The following is a 20,958-nucleotide window of genomic DNA, read 5'->3' on the forward strand; positions in this document are numbered from 1 at the left end:
ACTTAAAGAACTTCATAATTTGGACTGACATGAGTGAATATATGCCATCAATCAGAATTAAATAACACTAAGTGATATAATTGAGTTAGCACATTCAGGTGATCAAAATACAATTGTAATTTTTCATGTTGCATTATCCATATATATTGACAAAGAATTGTAAAAGTTACAACATTTTTGCTGATCCAGAATTAATGCTGATTAACAAAAACTCTGATATTATTTGACAGATGGGTAGAAATCGAATAATTTTGCAGCTATATATTTTAAAGATTTGTAGATTATTCAATATTATATGCAATAAAATACCATCAAATGTTGTTAGAAGTTATTATGTTAAATATTACTGGCTGGAATAAATGAGCTAAATAACTCGTGACAAGTCAACAGATTTGAAGTCAACCCAGAGTTAAAGGAAAAGAAATAATGATAATGCATGTCATGCAACAGATAATATCTAGTTCATAGTTTACATCAAAGTATGTAAAGTATTGTACCTAAAACGTTCACTTGTCCATTTTTCGACCTTGGCACTTTGACCAAACTTGTCCCGATATATCTTTCTGCTCAGGGTAATTTTTGAAGTCTTATTATCCTCCTTTGAAGGAATCCTAGAGTGGCTTGCTATTTCATAGGGCACTGTTTAAACGGAAATGCTGTTGCATGTAAAATGCCATTGTTATCTAATTCTGATTTTGTATTTCATTGGAATTGTTAAATTGTTAAAAGGCCACTTCATGAGAGGTTCCAAGTAACATGTTTAATTCATTTTCCTCTTTCTAGTCTGACTCAAATATTTCATTGAATTCAGTGAACTGTTAATCTTAAAGTAAATGCCTCTGAAACAAGCACATTTGAATTTTAAACTTGTGCAGTTACTGAGGAGTGTAGCTGTGTCCTGTTCAAAAAACGAATCTAAATCATTGCAGTTACAGAGGATTATGAGGGAACTCAAAACTTAAAAGCGTTATAGCACAAGATAACAAACAGTGTAATTGCAGAGGAATTATTTAATGGATAAACAAATATGTCTTTCCTTTCACAAAGATCACTTAAGCAAATATGATACAGATCAGTGCACCCTTAAATATAATAAATAATGAAAACTTAGCTGGAAAATCTTAGCAAGTCAGGTTGCATCTCTGGAGAGACAAAGACCCTTCGGGTCATTGACCTTTCAACAAACCTGAAGAGAATCAGAAACTTCAGAGTTTTTAAGACAATGGAAACGGAAGACTTAAATGAGGGAATTTTTAATACTGTTTCTCTGCCAGTTATTACGTAGTCTACTGGAGTTTTCCAGATATTTTTGTTTTTATTTCAGATTTCCAGCATTTGCAGTATTCTGCTTTTTAAATTAGTCTTACATGTGACTGCCTGTGTAGGAAAAAGAAGTGTAAACAAGGAGCAGTGCAGCTGTGCGTCTTATGTCTAGTTCCAAAGTTTGCTGTCAGAATACTAGTTAACAAATACGTAGAAATTCGTGTATATATAGTTCAGTTAGAGTATGGGTGATGTAACACCTTGCTGATCCAATATATTTGTCTCAAGGCCAATGAAAAATTTTAAAGTGAAGTCAATCTGGCTGTATGGGAGAACACAATGACTAATTTACAAACAGCAAGGTTCCTCCAAGGAGGTAAATTACTAAATTAACAAGATTTATTGAGGTTAATAGATGATGGTCAGAACAATTGGAGAACTCTCCTCTCCAACACTTATGAGCGCTTTATTATAATGCACATGATAGAGGTGCAGAGTTTAAATGATAAGACATAAAACTGCTGCAAGCTGTCATTTACTCTTTACTCTCTACTTTCAATAGAAAACAGGTGGCAGATCTGTTGTCATCAACTTGCCCTTGGGCATATTAGTTTAAAATTAACATCAATACTATATTTATTTATAGTTTGTGCTCCATGTTACAGAACGTGGGAGAACTCTCTTCTTCCAGGTCCAGCAGCAAAAAAAAGCAAAATAGTTGCTATGAGTTATTGTCTTGCTAAATCATTTGACCTTTGTTTCACATGTTGTACTAATCCTACTTGGGAAAAGCATGTTTAACATGTCCAGGTGCCAGATCCTATGAATGAAATTACTGCCTGTTTTGTAATCATTATGTTGCCTTTGACAAATTAATATCTAATTTTCACAGTTTGTATAATACAAGCAGGCTACAAACAGGATGATTACTGAACCTTACTGATTATAACCTACCTGATAATTGAAACATTGTTGAGCGACTAACTGCTTGAACACTATCATTTATCTGGATTTTGCAGACATCTGTAACACTGCAGAATGCATGGCAATCCAACAATCATGACTCTCATTTTCAGCCAAGAAAAAGAAACCCTTTCCTACTTGAATTTTAATTACCATGAACTAAAAATAAAGCCTTTGTTGTTTTCTTTTTTAAAAAGCAAGTACTTTTCTATCAGCAAATGTTGGGCTTATACTTAATTATATTTCCTAGCTCATACAGCTGCTTATATTCAATGATATTATTATCCCTCATGATTTATTTTTCCAAATTGCCCAGAAATATAAATCACTTTATCCTTAACGTCAGTCACAGAAAACATCTGCTCAAGGTATGTAATTCTGTGAAGATGGGACAACACAGGCATTGTTTAAGTTTCAGTGAGAAGTTAGGTACAGACTCCTCCAACACCATCCCTGGGGATCATGTGCACCCTACTTTCACCGCCCCCTCCAACCTCTGCTGATATCCTGCTATAAAATCCATCATTTATCACCTTCCTAATACACCTTTATCACAAAATAATACATTGATACAAACAAAAATGAATTATTCACCTTTGTGTGTTTAATTTGTTCCAATCATGCAGGTTTATTTTGCCATATTTCTACTCAATACTGCCTCAGTAGCTGCAGCATAGTTGGTAGAAGGCTGATGACTTTCCCTGGGAGAAACTGTAGATAGCTTTCAAGGAGGCACTGCTCACTCCTATTCCTAGCCAACTCCCACTACTGGTGAGAACCACTCCTTATATATTTACTCCAATGAGCATCATCAGCTGTCTTGTCTCAGGAGAATGCTCTTGTTCATCAACATTGGTCATGAAAGGGTGGTAGTGGTGGGATCACAAATGTTGTCATGCTGAGAGGTAACAGCAGATTCACAGTCCAGAGACCTATTGCCACTTCCCTTCGGTAGCACCTCAGCAATCCTAGTCATTTGCGGGAGGAGCGACTGCTGGGCCATCTCAGCATGCCTGCTGAGATTCCAGTACCAAGGTGAGGAATGGCAGCAGTGTTTGATTTCATATTGCATTGTTTGAGGCTCAATGTTTTGGAAAAAAGAGATTATTTTGCAACTTTCTGCTGGAACATTTCCTCAAGACGAGCATGTTTTTTTTGTTAAATGAAGGCTTTGGCTCTTCTGAGGACTTGAAAAGGAGCCACTTGCCATTTTGACAGAGGTAAGGCCTTTTATGGCATACAGGGAGAAATAGCTTAGAGAAACCATAGACTGGATTTTAATAACTTGCTCTAGCCGAGATGGAATTCTAGCAAGATTTACTTTTTCCCCTTAATTTCCACTAGCAGAAACAGAGAAATACCTTTGCCAGTACCAGTTTTGAAGTCACAATCTGTTGTTGCCAGTTAAGTCAATAAGCCAGATGGTGGTGGAGAAAGGCTCCTGACCGGAAATAATCTGCTTCGACTGCTTATCTTTATTCTTCTTTTCTCGCTATTTTTTCTTTCTTTTCGTTCTTTAGATTTTTTTCTTTCTCTACTTACCTTCCAGAGACAGCTCAGTCATGGAGGCAGCCGCTGGGAGGTTGTGTCAGTCAGCCATAAGGTGGCTGGTGTGCCCAGACAGAACTCTGGCAGACAGCAGCATCGTGGGCTAACATGGCAATGGCATGTGGCAGCAGCTGGGGCCCAGCACAAGCCCAGATGGGAGCAGCGGCAGTCAGGGCCAAAGGCTGGCGAGCGGCAGCGAAGCCTGGCATGCCTGATAGAGGTCAGCAGAGACAGTTGGCAGCAAATTCACTTGGCAAGCAGAGGCCAGTTTTAGCCCAGCATAGGGGAGAGTAGGCCCTCCATAGGGGAGAATAGTGGGGAAAGTCCAGTTTGGAGCGATTGTAGGCCCATGGCTTAAGAAAGGGCTGTAATGTTTGAGATTTTAACTTTATTTCTTTATTTTTCTACTTTTATACTAAGAAGACTGTCGTGCTGAACTTTTAAACTTATTTCTTTGTTTTCCTACTTCTGTTACTAACATTTTGTACCTAGGTACATTTGTATCTCAGATGGTGCCGTGTGTGGTAACATTGTGGCAAGTGTCCTGACCCAAAATGTCAACTTACCTGTTCCTCTGATGCTTGGCCTGCTGTGTTCCTCCAGCTCCATGCTGTATTCTCTCTGACTCCAGCATTTGCAGCTCTTACTGTCTCTCACACTTGTACCCCGTACTTGAGTACACGTGACGTTAAAACCTAAATCTAAATCTAAGTCGGAATTAGCAACGTGGCATGAAAATGGGTTCATTGTGACCGTTCCAGCCTTCGGTGATGTGTTATATTAAATACGTGTAAAATTATTGGTGTAAATACATTTTCACTTTCTACGTTGCCACTCTGTAGCATGTCAAATACGTTTATGCTACAGTTAGCTCCTGATCTTATCAAAAATGACAATGATGAAACATGAATGATTTTTTTATCTCTAAGTAAAATTGAAATTTTACGTAAAATGGATCAGGAATTATGAGCTTTGGGTCAGTTGGTAGCACTGTCACCATTGAACCAGAAGTTTGTAGATTCATGTACCACACAAAGATCAGAGCCCAAAATTTGAGGTTGACAGTCAACTTCCGTTCTAAGGGAATACTGCACTGCCAGAGATACTGTCTTTGAAAGATGCATTAAAAGCAGATTGCACTTATCCCTGCAATGGACGTAGAAGAACAGTGGTATGATTTGGGAAGACTAGGGGAGTTATCCATGATGTCTGGAGTGATATGTATTCCTCAACGCCATAAAAACAATTTATCTATTTCCCTCCATCTTCAGTCCGCCTCCCCCTCTCTCCCTATTTATTCCAGAACCCTCAACCCATCCCCCTCTCTGATGGAGGGTCTAGGCCCGAAACGTCAGCTTTTGTGCTCCTGAGATGCTGCTGGGCCTGCTGTGTTCATCCAGCCTCACATTTTATTATCTATTGTCACAAGTTGTTTGTGGGACTTTCAAACATGGATGTGAGTTTGCTCGCTGAGCTGGAAGGTTAGTTTTCAGACGTTTCGTCACCATTCTAGGTAACATCATCAGTGAGCCTCCGACGAAGCGCTGGTGTTATGTCCCGCTTTGTATTTATCTGGTTAGGTTTCCTTGGGTTGGTGATGTCATTACCTGTGTTGGTGATGTCATTTCCTGTTCTTTTTCTCAGGGGATGGTAGATTGGCTCCAAATCAATGTGTTTGTTGATGGAGTTCCGGTTGGAATGCCATGCTTCTAGGAATTCTCGTGCGTGTCTCTGTTTGGCTTGTCCTAGGATGGATGTGCCAAGAATTCCTGAACACCATCAAAGACACCAAGATAGAAGAGGATGAAATAATGGTCTCCTTTGACATAACAGCCCTGTTCACATCCATCAACATCAACCTGGCCAAAGAAACACTGATGACACTATTAGAAGAACCGAAGACACATACACCAGACACCACCAACCTCATCAGCAAGGACAACATCATCAAGCTAGTGGACCTATGCCTCACCACCCACTTCACTTTCAATAACAAAACCTACAGACAAACCAACGGTACACCCATGGGATCTCCGATATCAGGGTTCTTAGCAGAGGCAGTAATGCAGAGACTCGAACAAACAGCTCTGCCAATCATCCAACCCAAACTTTGGGTCCGCTATGTGGATGACACCTTTGTCATCACTAAACAAAACAAATTAGAGGACACCTTCAAGACCATCAATAATACCCTTTACTGGCATAACATTCACAAAAGAGGAGGAAAACAACAACAAACTGCCATTCCTAGATGTCACAGTAGAGCGAACAGCCAATGGGGAACTTCAAACCAGCGTCTACAGGAAAACAACACATACGGACCAAATACTGAACTACAGGAGCAACCATCCCAACACCCACAAACGAAGCTGCATTATAACTTTATTCCAATGAGCCACCACACACTGCAGTACAGAGGAACTACGAAGAGCAGAAGAAAATCACCTATACAGCGTATTCAAAAAGAATGGGAACCCTATGAACACAGTCCGCCGATTCCTCAGCAACAAACCCAAACAAACAGACAAAACGGGCTCAGAAACCATAACCACTCTCCCCTACATCAAAGACATTTCCAAAATGACTGCCAGACTACTCGGACCTCTTGGCATCAGGGTAGCCCACAAACCCACCAACACACTAAAACAGCAGCTAATGAACTTAAAAGACCCTATACAGACAACAAATAAAACAAACGTCATCTACAAAATACCCTGCAAGAACTGTGACAAACACTACATTGGACAAACTGGCAGAAAGCTAGCCACCAGGATACATGAACATCAACTAGCCACAAAATGACATGACCCACTATCACTCGTATCCTTACATACAGATAAGGAAGGACACCACTTTGATTGGGACGGACAAGCCAAACAGGGACATGCACGAGAATTCCTAGAAGCATGGCATTCCAACCGGAACTCCATCAACAAACACATTGATTTGGAGCCAATCTACCATCCCCTGAGAAAAAGAACAGGAAATGACATCACCAACCCAAGGAAACCTAACCAGATAAATAGAAAGCGGGACATAACACCAGCGCTTCGTCGGAGGTTCACTGATGATGTTACCTAGAATGGTGACGAAACGTCTGAAAACTAACCTTCCAGCTCAGCGAGCAAACTCACATCCAGAACCTCAACCTGAGTTACAAATCTTCTCAAAACTCACTTTCAAACATCTTTCATTGCCTGCAAAGCACTATGAGCCATCATATTTCTGTGAAAGGCATTACTACATAAATTTTTGTTCAGGCAAACCAAAACTTCTCAATCAGTCACATTGATTTAATTTTACTAACTAACCCTATTCCTTGCACAAATCAAACATTAAATTAGAAGATTCATGTATTATCGATAAGAACTTCAAGCATTAGTCTTCATGAATCCGAGATGTAGTAGTTGGCAACTAACCTTTCAAAACCATGCTATGATTATTAGGTTTGGAACATATTTGAATGCAGAAACAAGGATGGGCAGATTGGCTTCCATGAAACTGCACAAGAAGAAATAATATCTCCCCTTCCCCCACTGCATCCCAAAACCAGCCCAGCTTGTCCCTGCCTCCCTAATCTGTTCTTCCTCCCACCTATCCCCTCCTCCCACCTTAAGCCGCACTTCCATTTCCTACCTACTAACCTCATCCCACCTCCTTGACCTGTCCGTCCTTCCTGGACTGACCTATCCCCTCCCTACCTCCCCACCTATACTGTCCTCTTCACCTATCTTCTTTTCTCTCCATCTTCGGCCCACCTCCCCCTCTCTCCCTATTTATTCCAGAACCCTCTCTCCATCCCCCTCTCTGATGAGGGTTCTAGGCCCGAAACGTCAGCTTTTGTGCTCCTGAGATGCTGCTTTGCCTGCTGTGTTCATCCAGCTCCACACTTCGTTATCAGGAAGAAATAATAGCCATTAATGTGAAGCCTTAGGAAATCTTCCAACTTCTCATGAATTTATCCCCTGAATAGATTCCATCATGTTACAATGCTGTTAGATAGGGCTGGGGAATTGTCTGCTGAGGGGATTAGTGATAGAAATGAGTTTGTTGACTTGCTCGCTGAGCTGGCTTGTTTTTGTCCAGATGTTTCAACACCATGCTATGTAACAGCATCGCTGAGATCCCTAATGAAACAATGTTGTTCTACTCTGCTTGGAATTTATACTGTCTGGTCTGTTATGGTGAGTAGTGTCATTTCCAGTTTTTTTCTGTGTGGGTTTGTATATGGATTGTATACGCATCATATCAGACCAGACAGTATAAATTCCAAGCGGAATAGTACAACATCGCTTCTGCGGAGGACTCCCTGATAATGTTATCTCGCATGGTGACGAAATTTCTGAATGAAAACAAGCCAGCTCAGTGAGCAAGTCAACAACCTCACCCACAACCCGTGCTACAAATCTTTGCTGAAACTTTTAGTGATGGAAACGCTGTGTTAGAGCATGGTGGCAAGGGGAGAGCCAAAACGGAAGCAAGGCAAAGCAACTAGTAAAGCACAACTTACCTTGCTGCTACTGAGTGCTGGTGAGTAGCAGACTGGAGGCTGATGTGACACAGGACAGTTGTTGGAATTGGGCCTGACGCCACATGCTGAACTGCTGCTGTTTTGTACTTTTACCAGACTGTAATGTAAATCCTTACTTTTTAATCCTCTTTTGTATAACAATATTATTTTTTACTCTGAGATAACAAGGTGTAGAGCTGGATGAACACAGAAGGCCAAGCCGCATCAGAGGAGCAGGAAAGCTGACATTTCAGGCCGAGATCCTTCTTCAGAAATTTTTACTCTGTAAGGTTTGTACCTAGGTATTTGTACCTAAGATGGTGCTATTAAAAGGCAGCCCTTGGGAAAACTCTTCACTGTACTCCTGTACTGGGCAATGAAAGATATTCTATTCTATTGTTTGGTGCTAGTTTCTGGAACAAGTGACAGAATGAGGTCACAGTAAAGATTATATCTTGTCCTTTGACAGTGACTATAGTGTCTCTGTCCTTGTTTATTGTGTAAACAAGCCTGCCTGTGATAATTTGTCTTTTTTAATTTTGGGACGATTATCTCAACCCTGCACACGTCCTAGTAAAGAAGGCTTGATATTTATGAGTGTTATCTTTGACTTTCACAAAGCACGGAGACAAACTGATACCTTTAATGTGTTGCTCAGCCAAATATGACAAATTTAGACAAAGCTTTAAATGTTTTTTAATAGGATTGTGTATTTCAACATCTTTTCACCCTTATGGAGCTGATAATTCTTTAATATGTTCAAAACAAACCTGACAAATCAATTTTCATCAGTTTATGTGCAATGCAGATTTTTACAGGAATAATGCGCAGCTTGGAGTCAGTTCAGAGTCCGCCTCAACTTGAAGACATTTCAACACTTAATATGATAGCGGATTAGTCAAAAATGTGGCTGCATTTGAAATTTCTCTCTTTTTTAATTTTTACCATTACTTTAAGTCCTCCAGCAGATTCAGGTCCTTGCTTAGAGCATCAACTGGCCTTCGAAAGGAGCTGCTATGAGATTGTTCAGCTGAAGCGTAGTTTTCAGGAAGCTCAGAAATGGTGTGAGCGGGGTGGGGGACATATTGCTTTCATCCCGAATGAAGAAACGCAAGAGTTTATCAAGAAGCACCTTGCAGCAGATAAAAACTGGTGGATTGGGCTGGCTCCATGGAAACAGAACTTAACACAGGAAGAAATGGCCACAGATGGTAAGAAAGACTACATGAGAATTAGAATGAGAAAAATCATTCTTTTTGTTTCCTCATCATGAGGCTGAATATTAACAATATTGCAAATGCTTTATAATATTTTTTCCCATGCTGCAGACTGGTTCCTGTAGCGTTTGTAGTTTAATCGAGGTCACCTTTATTCTGCATTAATGCATGGTGGAACATTGCTTACCGGCAAGAAGTCCCTGATTCAATGTGTTGTATTGAAGTATTTTGATTATGCACAATTAAGATCATTCTTAGGTTTTTTTGGTGGTACAACTCCAACACAGAATAATGTGTTTAAGACTCATATCCATGACACTATATGAGGTTTGCACTCCTTATCACAATCTAGGTTCTGATTAGAGAGGGAGAGTGTGACTAAAAGGGGAGGCTAATTCCATTAGTACCCTTCTAGTCAACAAAAAGCATGAGAGCTGAAGGAGATATCAAATAGTAAATAAAATAGAGAAAAGATATGTATTTTTGTGATAGTTTTGTATTTGTTGTTGTCTGGCTCTCATAATTAATGCAATGGTCCATAATACATTTAATATTCAACCCGGTATTTCTGGAAATTTGGTGGTACGTCACCTTCTTAAATCATGACAATCCTTGTGCTTACGGTGATGAAGGAATGACAGTGTATATCCAAGAAGGATAATGTGAGATATGGAGGAAAATGTAGGGGTTCTACCTTTATCATTCTATTAGGATCCAATACAGGTAGAATACTGCCACCAATCCTGCTTTCTGTACTGAGTTAAAAAGTCTCTCCCTTTATAATTGGTAGAGGAAAAATCACAGAAGAATCTTAACAAAAAGAGGCACTTACCTTATATACCAAACTGTAGCTCCATAGGTGCTGCTAGACCTGCTGGGTTTCCCCAAAGTCCCCTGCATTTGTTTCAGATTTCCAGCATCTGCAGTATTTTCCTTTTACTTAAATCACTTCTGACTGTACAAGGACCTTGTGCAAGACTACCTGAGTCTTTGTCTAAAGACTGAGACATCATCGAATTGAGTGAAGTTAAAAGCAAATTCAGCATTAGCTCTTTCGAAATCATTACTTCATATATAACTACTGCATTAAGCAGAAGTACAACTGTAAATTCAAAAAATAATAATGAAAATCTTTGTTAAAGTGGGAAGATTTGATTTCAATCATTCAAGTTGGCAAGGATTACACAGTGGTCCTTTGTTGAATACTTTTGTGGAAAGTAAGCAAATGTTGGTTGAACTGAAAGCCCCAGGTACGTAAGGTAAAAGTACAGAGTACAACTCACCCATGACATTAGCTATCTGCAAGTGCTTGTAATCATTAATAAAATTGTAATTTCCACAAATGGGATAATGGGGATTTGTTCGAATGAAATGTGAAGAACCAAAAAATGAAATTAAGGTCATTATATTTCCATTGATTAAGGTGTTGCCCCAGTAACATATTTTTTAAAAAAAATTATTCACAGGATGTGTGTGTCGCCAGTCAGCCCAGCATTTATTGCCCATCCCTTATCTAGGGATGATGGTGAGCTGCCATCTTGAGCTGCTGCAGCCCACATTCTCTACGAAGACCCACAATACTGTTAGGGGCAGTGTTCCAGAATTTTGACAGAGCAATGCTGAGAAAAACTTACATTTTCCCAGGTCAGGATGGTGATTGGCTTGGAGGGGAACTTGCAATGAATGGTGCCCCTATGTATCTAATGTTCCTGTGCTTCTAGATGGTAGTGGCCATGCATTTCAAAGATGCTGTCCACAGAGACTTGGTGAATTTCTACAGTGCAACTTACTGGTAATACACACTGCTGCTACTGAGCATTGGTGGTAGAGTGACTGAATGTTCATGGAAATGGTGCCATTCACGCTCAGCTGCTTTGACCTGGATAGTGTCAAGCCTCTTGAGTGTTGTTGGGGCTGCGCTCATTGAGGCAAGCAGGGAGTATTCCATCACATTCCTGAATTTTACCTTGTAGATGGAGGGCATACTTTGAGGAGCCAGAAGGTGAGTTACCCGGTATAGGATTCCTCGCCTCTGACCTACTCTTATCACCTCAGTACTAATGGCTGGTCAAGTTCAGTTTCTACTGAATAGTATGCACCATGATGATGATGGTGAAGAATTCAGTGACAGTAATTCCATTGAATGTCAGAGGGTGATGGTTAGATTCTGTTTTGATGGAGATGGCCATTGCCTGACACTAACGTGGCTCAAATGTTTTCAGTCGCCTGCTCAGCCTGGTACTGTCCAGGTCTTGGTGCATTTGGAGGTGGAGTGTTTCAGTATGTCAGGAGTCACAGTGGTGCTGAACATTGTGCAATCATCCGTGAACATCTCCAATTCAGACCTTATGGTTAAGATAAGATCATAGATGAAGCAGCTAAAGATAGTTGGCATAGATTACATGAGAGAAAGTGGGAGGTCATGTTGTGGCTGTACACAAAATTGGTTAGGTCTCTTTTGGGATACCACATTCAGTTCTAATCCCTGCTATAGAAAAGATGTTGTAAAACTTGAAAGGGTGCAAAAAATATTTACAAGGATGTTGCTGGGTTTGGAGGGCTTGAGCTATTGGGAGAGGCTGAATAGGCTGGGACTACTTTCCCTTAGGTGTCGGAGGCTGAGGAGTGACCTTACATACGTTTATAAAATGATGAGGGGTGTGGATGACGTGAATAGCCAGGGCATTTTCCCAGGGTAGGGGAGTCCAAAACAGAACAGATAGGTTTAAGGTGAGGGGGGAAAGATTTAAAAGGGACCCAAAGGACAATATTTTCATGCAGAGGGTGGCGCGTGTGTGGAATGTGCAGCCAGATGGAGTGGTGGAGGAGGGTACAATTAGAATATTTCAAAGGCCTCTGAATGGGTACATGAATAGGAAGAAGGTTAAAGGGATATGGCCCAAATGCTGGCATTGGGACTAATTTAGTTTAGGACATCGTTTTAGCATGGAGGTTTATTGATATTGAAGTGTTCCTGTTTATGAGCCAGATCTGAATACAGGTATCTTTACATGCTGAGTGATAGTGAAGATTGTACACAAGTTCGCTGTTTTTAATCTAACCCCAGATTTCCACAAAACCTACTACATATGTGGGTATAGCTCAAGAAAGAACTCATTAGTTTTTGATGAAGGTATGGATCTGGATGTAGTTCCTGGAATGTTTTGAAGAGTTGGTTAATATGGGGAGTTGGGGAAATTGACTTGATTTTTTTAAAAGAATGCACTGAGTTGTTTTGTTATGAATGTTGTTGAACAATTTGGAATTTTATGGATTTTGGCACCTCTGTTGAAATGTCAACAGACATTTCAGAGCAGGTTGTGGATGTGGATTTGCTTGAAGCCTCCTTTGGTTGTTCTTTTCAGCTTCATTACAGAACACCTACAAAGCAAGGAAAAGCCGGAAGAAATAGCTGTGTAATTCTGGTAAAATTGTATTAAAACACATACACTCGATTGACTCCTCTCTTCACTTGCTTGAAATTGTATCAATGGCCTGTTATTTTAGAGCAAAGATTTGCATTAAACAATCCCCTACTCAGTTGCCTAATTTGAAATGGATCTTTCAAATCACCTCATAATCCTTTATTCTGATAAAACAGTCCTGTTTTCCCTAATCTTTTCTTACATTTTGACATTTTGGACCATTCTAGTGAATCTCTAGTGTGCTCTCACTATTGTTTCAACATCTTTCCTTTTAGAGTAGAGCACAAAACTGCACATATGGCTCGAAGAATGATCTTAACAAAAATTCGCTGTCTATTCAAAATTACATCTCAACTTTGCTATTCTAGACTTTTTGCTATAAAACAATATTCTGGCTTTTTAAAAATGTGATCTTATCTATTTGAGGTGCTGGCTTTATGGTTTTATGAAGCAGACCCTTCAAGTCCTGTTTTTGTTTACTTTATTGAATAATCCTCTATTCAGAGTAAAATTATTATTTTTATTTTCTTTATCCAAATATACCACCCTATATTCACCAACGTTGAATTTCATTTGTTCTTTATTAGCTTTCAACATCTTATCAATTTTCCTTTACAGCTTCATTAGTTCTTCAGAACGAGTTACTTTACCATCTATTTCAGTACAATACTGTCTGTAAGATTGGATGCCATTGCCTTTGGTCTGATAGCAAATCAAGAATGTACACAGTGAACAGAATAGAATCCTGTGGGATAACTGACACATTCAAACAGATGGAAAGACTTATCATTGATTCCAGTCTATTTTCTTCTTTTTAGCCAGTTTTTAATCCAATTTTCTACTTTCTTAATTAATTACAATTAATTTTCTCATATACACTGTTAGATGTAACTCCTTCGCACAGTCTTTGTGAAAGTCCATGTAACAACAAGTACTGGATATGAGTTTGCTCGCTGAGCTGGAAGGTTAGTTGTCAGACGTTTCGTCGCTTTTTTTTAATTTGAAAAAATATACTTTATTCATAAGATGTACAAAAAATAAAACATATTTATACACCTACCCAGTCATGCAAGATGGTCCGGGGTACCCAGGGGTACGTACACCAACGAAAGGAAAAAAAAAGAAGAAAAAAAACAAAGCAAAGAAAATAACTCTGGCAGTCGTCATCCCACACAGTCCCCATTGGCCCCCTGACCAGTTGAGGAAGGCGCCAGCTGGGCCCAGTTACCAGATAGGCCCCTTTTTCTGATTGTGAACGAGGGGTTTCATACCGTGGTCATTCCCCACCGTGCCTTGGCGGCGGCTGCCCGAGGTTTTAGCACGTCCCTCAGCACGTAGTCCTGGACCTTGGAGTGCGCCAATCTGCAACATTCGGTCGGGGTCAGTTCTTTCAGCTGGCAGACCAGCAAGTTCTGGGCAGACCAAAGAGCGTCTTTCACCACATTGATGGTCCTCCAGGCGCAGTTGATGTTGGTCTCAGTGTGCGTCCCGGGAAACAGCCCGTAGAGCACAGAGTCCCGTGTCACGGAGCTGCTCGGTACGAACCTTGACAAATACCACTGCATCCCCCTCCAGACCTCCTGCGCATAGGCACACTCCAGAAGGAGGTGATCGACAGTCTCGTCACCCCCGCAGCCGCCTCGAGGGCAGCGTGCTCTGGCACAGAGATTCTGGGCATGCATAGAAGGATCTCACTGGCAGAGCCCCTCTCACCGCCAGCCAAGCAATGTCCTTGTGCTTGTTTGAAAGTTCTGCCAAACGACTTTGGCAGTCTGCATGGGGAACCACACGACGGGATCCACCCTCTCCTTTTCCCAAAGGGTCTTGAGGATACTATGTGCTGACAACTGCCTGACGGCCTTGTGGTCAAAGGTGTTTCCCTTCAAAAATTTCTCCACGAAGGACAGGTGGTACGGGACGGTCCAACTACTCGGAGCATTCCGCGGCAACGAAGCCAGGCCCATCCTGCGCAACACCAGGGACAGGTAGAACTTCATTAAGTAGTGACACTTGGTGTTTGCATACTGAGGATCTACGCACAGCATGATGCAGCCGCACACAGAGGTAGCCGTCAGGGCGAGGGTGGCGTGGTGTACGCCCTTTCCCCCATTTTCCAGGTCTTTATACATTGTGTCCCTGCGAACCTGGTCCATTCTCGACCCCCAAATGAAGTGGAAGATGGCCCGCGTGACCGCAGCGGCGCAGGTCCAGGGAATAGGCTAGGCCTGCGCCACATACAACAGTACCGAAAGCCCCTCGCACCTGACAACCAGGTTCTTACCCGCGATGGAGGGGGACCGGAGCGTCCACCTGCTGAGCTTCTGCTTCAGTTTGGTGATACGCTCCTCCCAAGTCTTAGTGCATGCTCCAGCTCCACCGAACCAGACACCCAGCACCTTCAGATAGTCTGTCCTGATGGTGAAGGGGATGAAGGAGCGGTTGCCCCAGTTCCCGAAGAACATGACCTTGCTCTTACCCCTATTGACTTTGGCACCCGAGGCCAGTTCAAACTGGCCGCAGATGTCCAACAGCCTACTCACCGACCGACGATCGGTGCAGAAGATGGCGACGTCGTCCATGTACAGGGAGGTCTTGACCTGAAGGCCTCCGCTGCCTGGGATAGGCACGCCCTTCAAGCTCACGTCCTTCCTGATGGATGCGGCGAAGGGCTCCACACAGAACATGAACAAGGCAGGAGAGAGTGGGCAGCCCTGCCTGACTCCAGATCTGATGGGAAAACTGTCTGATTCCCACCCGTTGATCGAGACTGCGCTAACGATGTTGGTGTAGAGCAGCCGGATCCAATTGCGGATGCCCTCCCCGAACCCCAATTTGGAGAGGACGTCCCTCATGTAAGTATGGGTGACCCTGTCGAAGGTCTTCTCCTGGTCCAGGCTGACGAGGCAGGTGTCCACACGCCTGTCCTGTACATAGGCGATCGTATCCCTGATGAGCGCGAAGCTGTCAGCGATCTTCCCACCCAGCACAGCACAGGTTTGGTCAGGGTGATTCACCGACTCCACGACAGACCTGATCCGGTTGGCTATGACCTTGGTCAGGATTTTGAAGTCCACGTTCAATAGTGAAATGGGACGCCAATTCTTAATTTCTTCCCTCTCCCCCTTCCTCTTGTAAATGAGGGTGATGATGCCCTTCCTCATGGACTTGCACATTTCCCCTGCCCGAGGCGCACTATTGTACACCTCCAGCAGATCCTGGCTGACCAGGTCCCACAGAGCGGAATACAGCTCGACCGGTAAGCCGTCGCTCCCGGGAGTCCTATTCCTCTCCAAGGACTTGAGGGCCCTGGTCAGCTTGTCCAGGGATATCGGCCGGTCCAGCCACTCCCTCGTGCTGTCGTCTAAGACCTTCGTGATAGACGACAGGAACGACTCGGAGGCCGTGCTGTCCGTGGGCTTCGTGTCGTACAGTCCGGCACAGAAGGATCTGCTGATCCTCAAAATGTCAGGCCGAGACGACGTCACTGAGCCTTCATCCTCCTTCAGCCGGCTAAGCACAGGGCTCTCTTTGTGCACCTTCTGAAAGAAGAAACGCGAGCACGTCTCGTCCTGCTCCACGGAGCGGACCCTGGACCGGATGATTATCCTGGAGGCCTCTGCAGCGAAGAGCGAGGCTTGCTGGCCCCTCACCTTGCGGAGGTCCTCCATGACATTGACCCCCATCAACTGCAGAAGCAGCAGGTTCTGCACCCTTTTCAGGAGTCGCGGCAGCTTTCCCCGCCTCTGTCTCGCCTTCCGAACACCCTTGTGAACTTCCGAACCTCTTCATGTTCTCACCGTCTCCCACCAGTCGGCCGGAGACTCAAAGAGGGGTTTCACGGTTCTCCAACCGGCGTACTCCCTCTTAAGCTCCTCGATGTTCTCTGGGGTCAACAGAGTCGTGTTGAGCTTCCACGTCCCCTTGCCGGCCGGCTGGCTGTCCTGTAAGTGGCAGTCGGCCAGCAGGAGGCAGTGGTCAGAAAAGAACACCGGCTCGACGCCGGTGGTCCTGACTGAGAACGCCTGTGACACAAACAGGAAGTCTATCCTTGAGCGAATAGACCCGTCTGGCCACGACCAGGTGTGCCTCCGCTGCGCTCCGCCTGCAGTGGTGCTGAAGACGTCGAGCAGCTTGGCGTCCTTCACCGTGCCCATCAGGAATCTGGACGTGACGAGCAGTTGACTCCCCCCACCCGCTGTCCCCACGCCGGATCTTCCATCTGCATCAATGATGCAGTTGAAGTCACTGCCTAGGATGACCGGCCTGGACGTAGCCAGCAGGGGTGGAAGCCGCTCACTCCGTACCGCTGGGACGTACACATTGATCAGCCTCAGGGGAGTGTTCCTGTAGGTGACATTAGCCACTAGGAGGTGCACCCCCCCACCACCTCCTGAACTTGAGAGATGGTGAAGTTGCGTCCCCGCAGCAGAATAGCCAGGCCCAAAGAGCGACAGTCGTTACTCCCCCGACCAGGTCGAAGGCCCACAGGTCCAGGCGCCGGGCCTTTTCCCGTACTTGCTGAGGTGCGGTATCCCGCAGTCCTGCAGAAACAGGAGGTCCGCCTTGACGGTGGTCAGGTAGGCCAACGTGGACACACATCTTGCGGTGGACTTGACGCTGCGCACATTAATGCTCGCAACTCGTACCCTCATTGTGGGCAGTGACCACAGTACCCTCCCCAAGTCCAAAGTCCAGCCCCTCCATCTGTCCCTTCGTGCCCATTGCCCGGGCTAACTGCTGGACACTCTCTGGGCTCAGGAAACCATCCGTGCTGCCTTCTGGGTGGCATCCCCCCGTCAGGGGTACGGAGGTAGGAGGGTCCGGCTCTGGGTCAGGCTGGGGATGCGCTGTTTCCTCCTTCCCGCCTGGAAGTTCTGGGGGGCCCTCCAGGGCCCCAGCGGCACTTGACTGTGTGTCGGAGGGAGCCTCAGGACACCTGGAAGCGGGGTGCTGCTTTCCTTCTCCCTTGAGATCTTTAGCCTCTGCTTCGGGCGGGCCCTCTTCGAATCTCCCTCATCAGACGAGCTCTTATAGCCCCCCTGTAGCTGCCTCTTCCCGCCTGATGATTGCGGTTCCTGGGCCCATCGACGCACCTTCCTCCTCGCTTTCCGGACCGTCGTCCACTCCCCGGGTCGCCTGTCGCCGCCTCCATCGACTCCGGGTTGTCGGGGGGGAGTCGAGCATGCAGGGGTGCTTTGCTGGCCTCGGGCCCATCCTGCGGGGCTGGGCCCTCCTGCATGACCTGGCCCTCCTGCACATTAGTGGGGTCCTTGCTGGGCCCTGGTGCCTTCCTCTCCTCTGGGGGGACTGGCCCTGCATTGCCCCTGCCGGCGACCTGGGCATTGGTGGTCCCCCGCCGCGGGCATGCCTTATTGAGGTGGCCCGCTTCCCCGCAAAGGTTGCGGCTTTTCTCTTGTGGGCAATCCTTTGCAAGGTGTCCCTCCTCCCTGCAGTTCCTGCAGATGGTGGCTTTGCAGTCGGCCACCACGTGACCTGACCTACCACAGGCATGGCAGACTTTAGGTTGCCCTGCGTAGGTCAGGTAGCCCTTGCTCCCGCCGATCGCAAAGCTGGACGGTGGGTGTACGACGTTCCCGTCCGCGCCCATCCTCAGCGTCACCTTGACCTGCCTCTTACTGGTCCAGATGCCAAAGGGGTCCATGATGTCAGTTAGGTCCCCCTCCACCTGCACGTACCTTACAAGGAAGGTCAGGACATCAACTGCTGGCACATGCGGGTTGTACATGTGTACAGTCACCATACGGCTCCTCTGCGCTGGCATCACGAACAGCGGGACAGCGGTCCTTACAGAAAGGGGGCCCTCACCTCCTTTCTCCTTGAAAACCTCCAGGAAGTGCTCGCAAAGCTTGGCACTCCTGAAGGTCACATCGTAAAAACTTCCTCCGGGGAAATCCTGCAGGCAGTAAATGTCCGCAGCAGCGAACCCACAACAGTCCAACAGGACCCTCTTCATGAAGAAGGTGCGGCCCACAGGTGGACCTTCATCCACCTTCTTCACGGAAACACGGATGGTGTTCCAGACCCCCTGACCCGGGGCAAGAGCACTCGCCGCAGCCATCGTTGCAGGTTGGCTGCTCCCCTGAACCAGCGTTAGGCCGAAGCCAGCATTAAGATCCACCGGTTGCAAGGGTGCACAGCCAACCCGACGTCTTCCTTTCACCTCCAACGCAGCGTTCTCCTCCTCTCGGTCCACAAGAGAGTGGGTCTTTATTTTGTTCCAGATGTAAGCTGGTTCACTGAGCTTGAAGGTGTGTTCCCAGATGTTTCGTCACCATTCTAGGCAACATCAACAGTGAGCCTCTGACGAAGCCCTGGTGTTATGTCCCACTTTCTATTTATCTGGTTAGGTTTCCTTGGGTGGGTGATGTCATTTCCTGCATTGGTGATGTCATTTCCTGTTCTTTTTCTCAGGGGATGGTAGATTGGAAGGTACGTGAAGGTGGAAAGGGATCTAACTGACATCATGGACCCCTTTGGCATCTGGACCAGTAAGAGGCAGGTCAAGGTGACGCTGAGGATGGGCGCGGACGAGAACGTCGTACGCCCACCGTCCAGCTTTGCGATCGGCGGGAGCAAGGGCTACCTGACCTATGCAGGGCAACCTAAAGTCTGCCATGCCTGTGGTAGGTCAGGTCACGTGGCGGCCGACTGCAAAGCCACCATCTGCAGCAACTGCAGGGAGGAGGGACACCTTGCAAAGGATTGCCCACAAGAGAAAAGCCGCAACCTTTGCGGGGAAGCGGGCCACCTCAATAAGGCATGCCCGCGGCGGGGTCCACCTATGCCCAGGTCGCCGGCAGGGGCAATGTGGGGCCAGCCCCCCGGAGGAGAGGAAGGCACCAGGGCCCTGCAAGGACCCCACTAATGTGCAGGAGGGCCAGGCCGTGCAGGAGGGCCCAGCCCCGCAGGATGGGCCCGAGGCTAGCAAAGTGCCCCTGCAGGCTCGGCTCCCCCCCGACAACCTGGAGGCGACAGGCGACCCAGGGGAGTGGACGACGGTCCGGAAAGCGAAGAGGAAGGTGCGTCGGCGGGCCCAGGAACAACAACCATCAGGCCGGAAGAGGCAGCTACAGGGGGGCTAGAAGAGATCCTCTGACAAGGGGGGTTCGGAGAGGGCCCACCCAAAGCAGAAGTTAAAGATCTCAAGGGAGAAGGAAAGCAGCACCACGCTTCCAGGTGACGGGAGGCGTCCTGAGGTTCCCTCCAACACACAGTCAAGTGCCGCTGGGGCCCTGGAGGGCCCCCTAGAACTTCCAGGCGGGAAGGAGGAAACAGCGCGTCCCCAGCCTGACCCAGAGCCGGACCCTCCTACCTCCGTACCCCTGACGGGGGGATGCCACCCAGAAGGCAGCACGGATGGTTTCCTGAGCCCGGAGAGCGTCCAGCAGTTCATCCGGGCAATGGGCATGAAGGAACAGATAGAGGAGCTGGACTTTGGACTTGGGGAGGGTACCGCGGTCACTGCCCACAATGGGGGTACGAGTTGCGAGCATTAATGTGCGCAGCGTCAAGTCCACCGCAAGATGTGTGTCCACATTGGCCTACCTGACCACCGTCAGGGCGGACCTCCTGTTTCTGCAGGACTGCGGGATACCGCACCTCAGCATGTACGGGAAATGGCCCGGCACCTGGACCTGTGGGCCTTCGACCTGGTCGGGGCGGTAATGACTGTCGCTCCTCGGGCCTAGCTATTCTGCTGCGGGGACGCAACTTCACCATCTCTCAAGTTCAGGAGGTGGTGGGGGGTGCGCCTCCTAGTGGCTGATGTCACCTACAGGAACGCTCCCCTGAGGCTGATCAACGTGTACACCCCAGCGGTACGGAGTGAGCGATTGGGCGTCCTGCAGCGGCTTCCACCCCTGCTGGCTACGTCCAGGCCGGTCATCCTAGGCAGAGACGTCAACTGCATCATCGATGCAGATGGAAGATCCGGCGTGGGGACAGCGTGTGGGGGGAGTCAACTGGACGTCACGTCCAGATTCCTGATGGGCATGGTGAAGGATGCCAAGCT

The 20,958-nt window shown here is 46.1% G+C and overlaps 1 protein-coding gene across 1 annotated transcript in view; it reads left to right on the plus strand.

Annotated features, from left to right (window-relative positions):
- Positions 1–3,882: 3,882 nt before the first annotated feature.
- Positions 3,883–20,958, plus strand: part of pkd1l2a (polycystic kidney disease 1 like 2a) — a 137,283-nt gene continuing 120,207 nt past the window's right edge. The window contains exons 1-2 of the mRNA XM_059651537.1: positions 3,883–4,064; positions 9,242–9,495. Of these exons, the coding sequence (XP_059507520.1) occupies positions 3,883–4,064; positions 9,242–9,495 (436 nt within the window). The remainder of the gene's footprint in view (positions 4,065–9,241; positions 9,496–20,958) is intronic.

The sequence above is a fragment of the Stegostoma tigrinum genome, chromosome 16 (assembly GCF_030684315.1).
Source record: "Stegostoma tigrinum isolate sSteTig4 chromosome 16, sSteTig4.hap1, whole genome shotgun sequence".
Classification (NCBI taxonomy): Eukaryota; Metazoa; Chordata; class Chondrichthyes; order Orectolobiformes; family Stegostomatidae; genus Stegostoma; species Stegostoma tigrinum.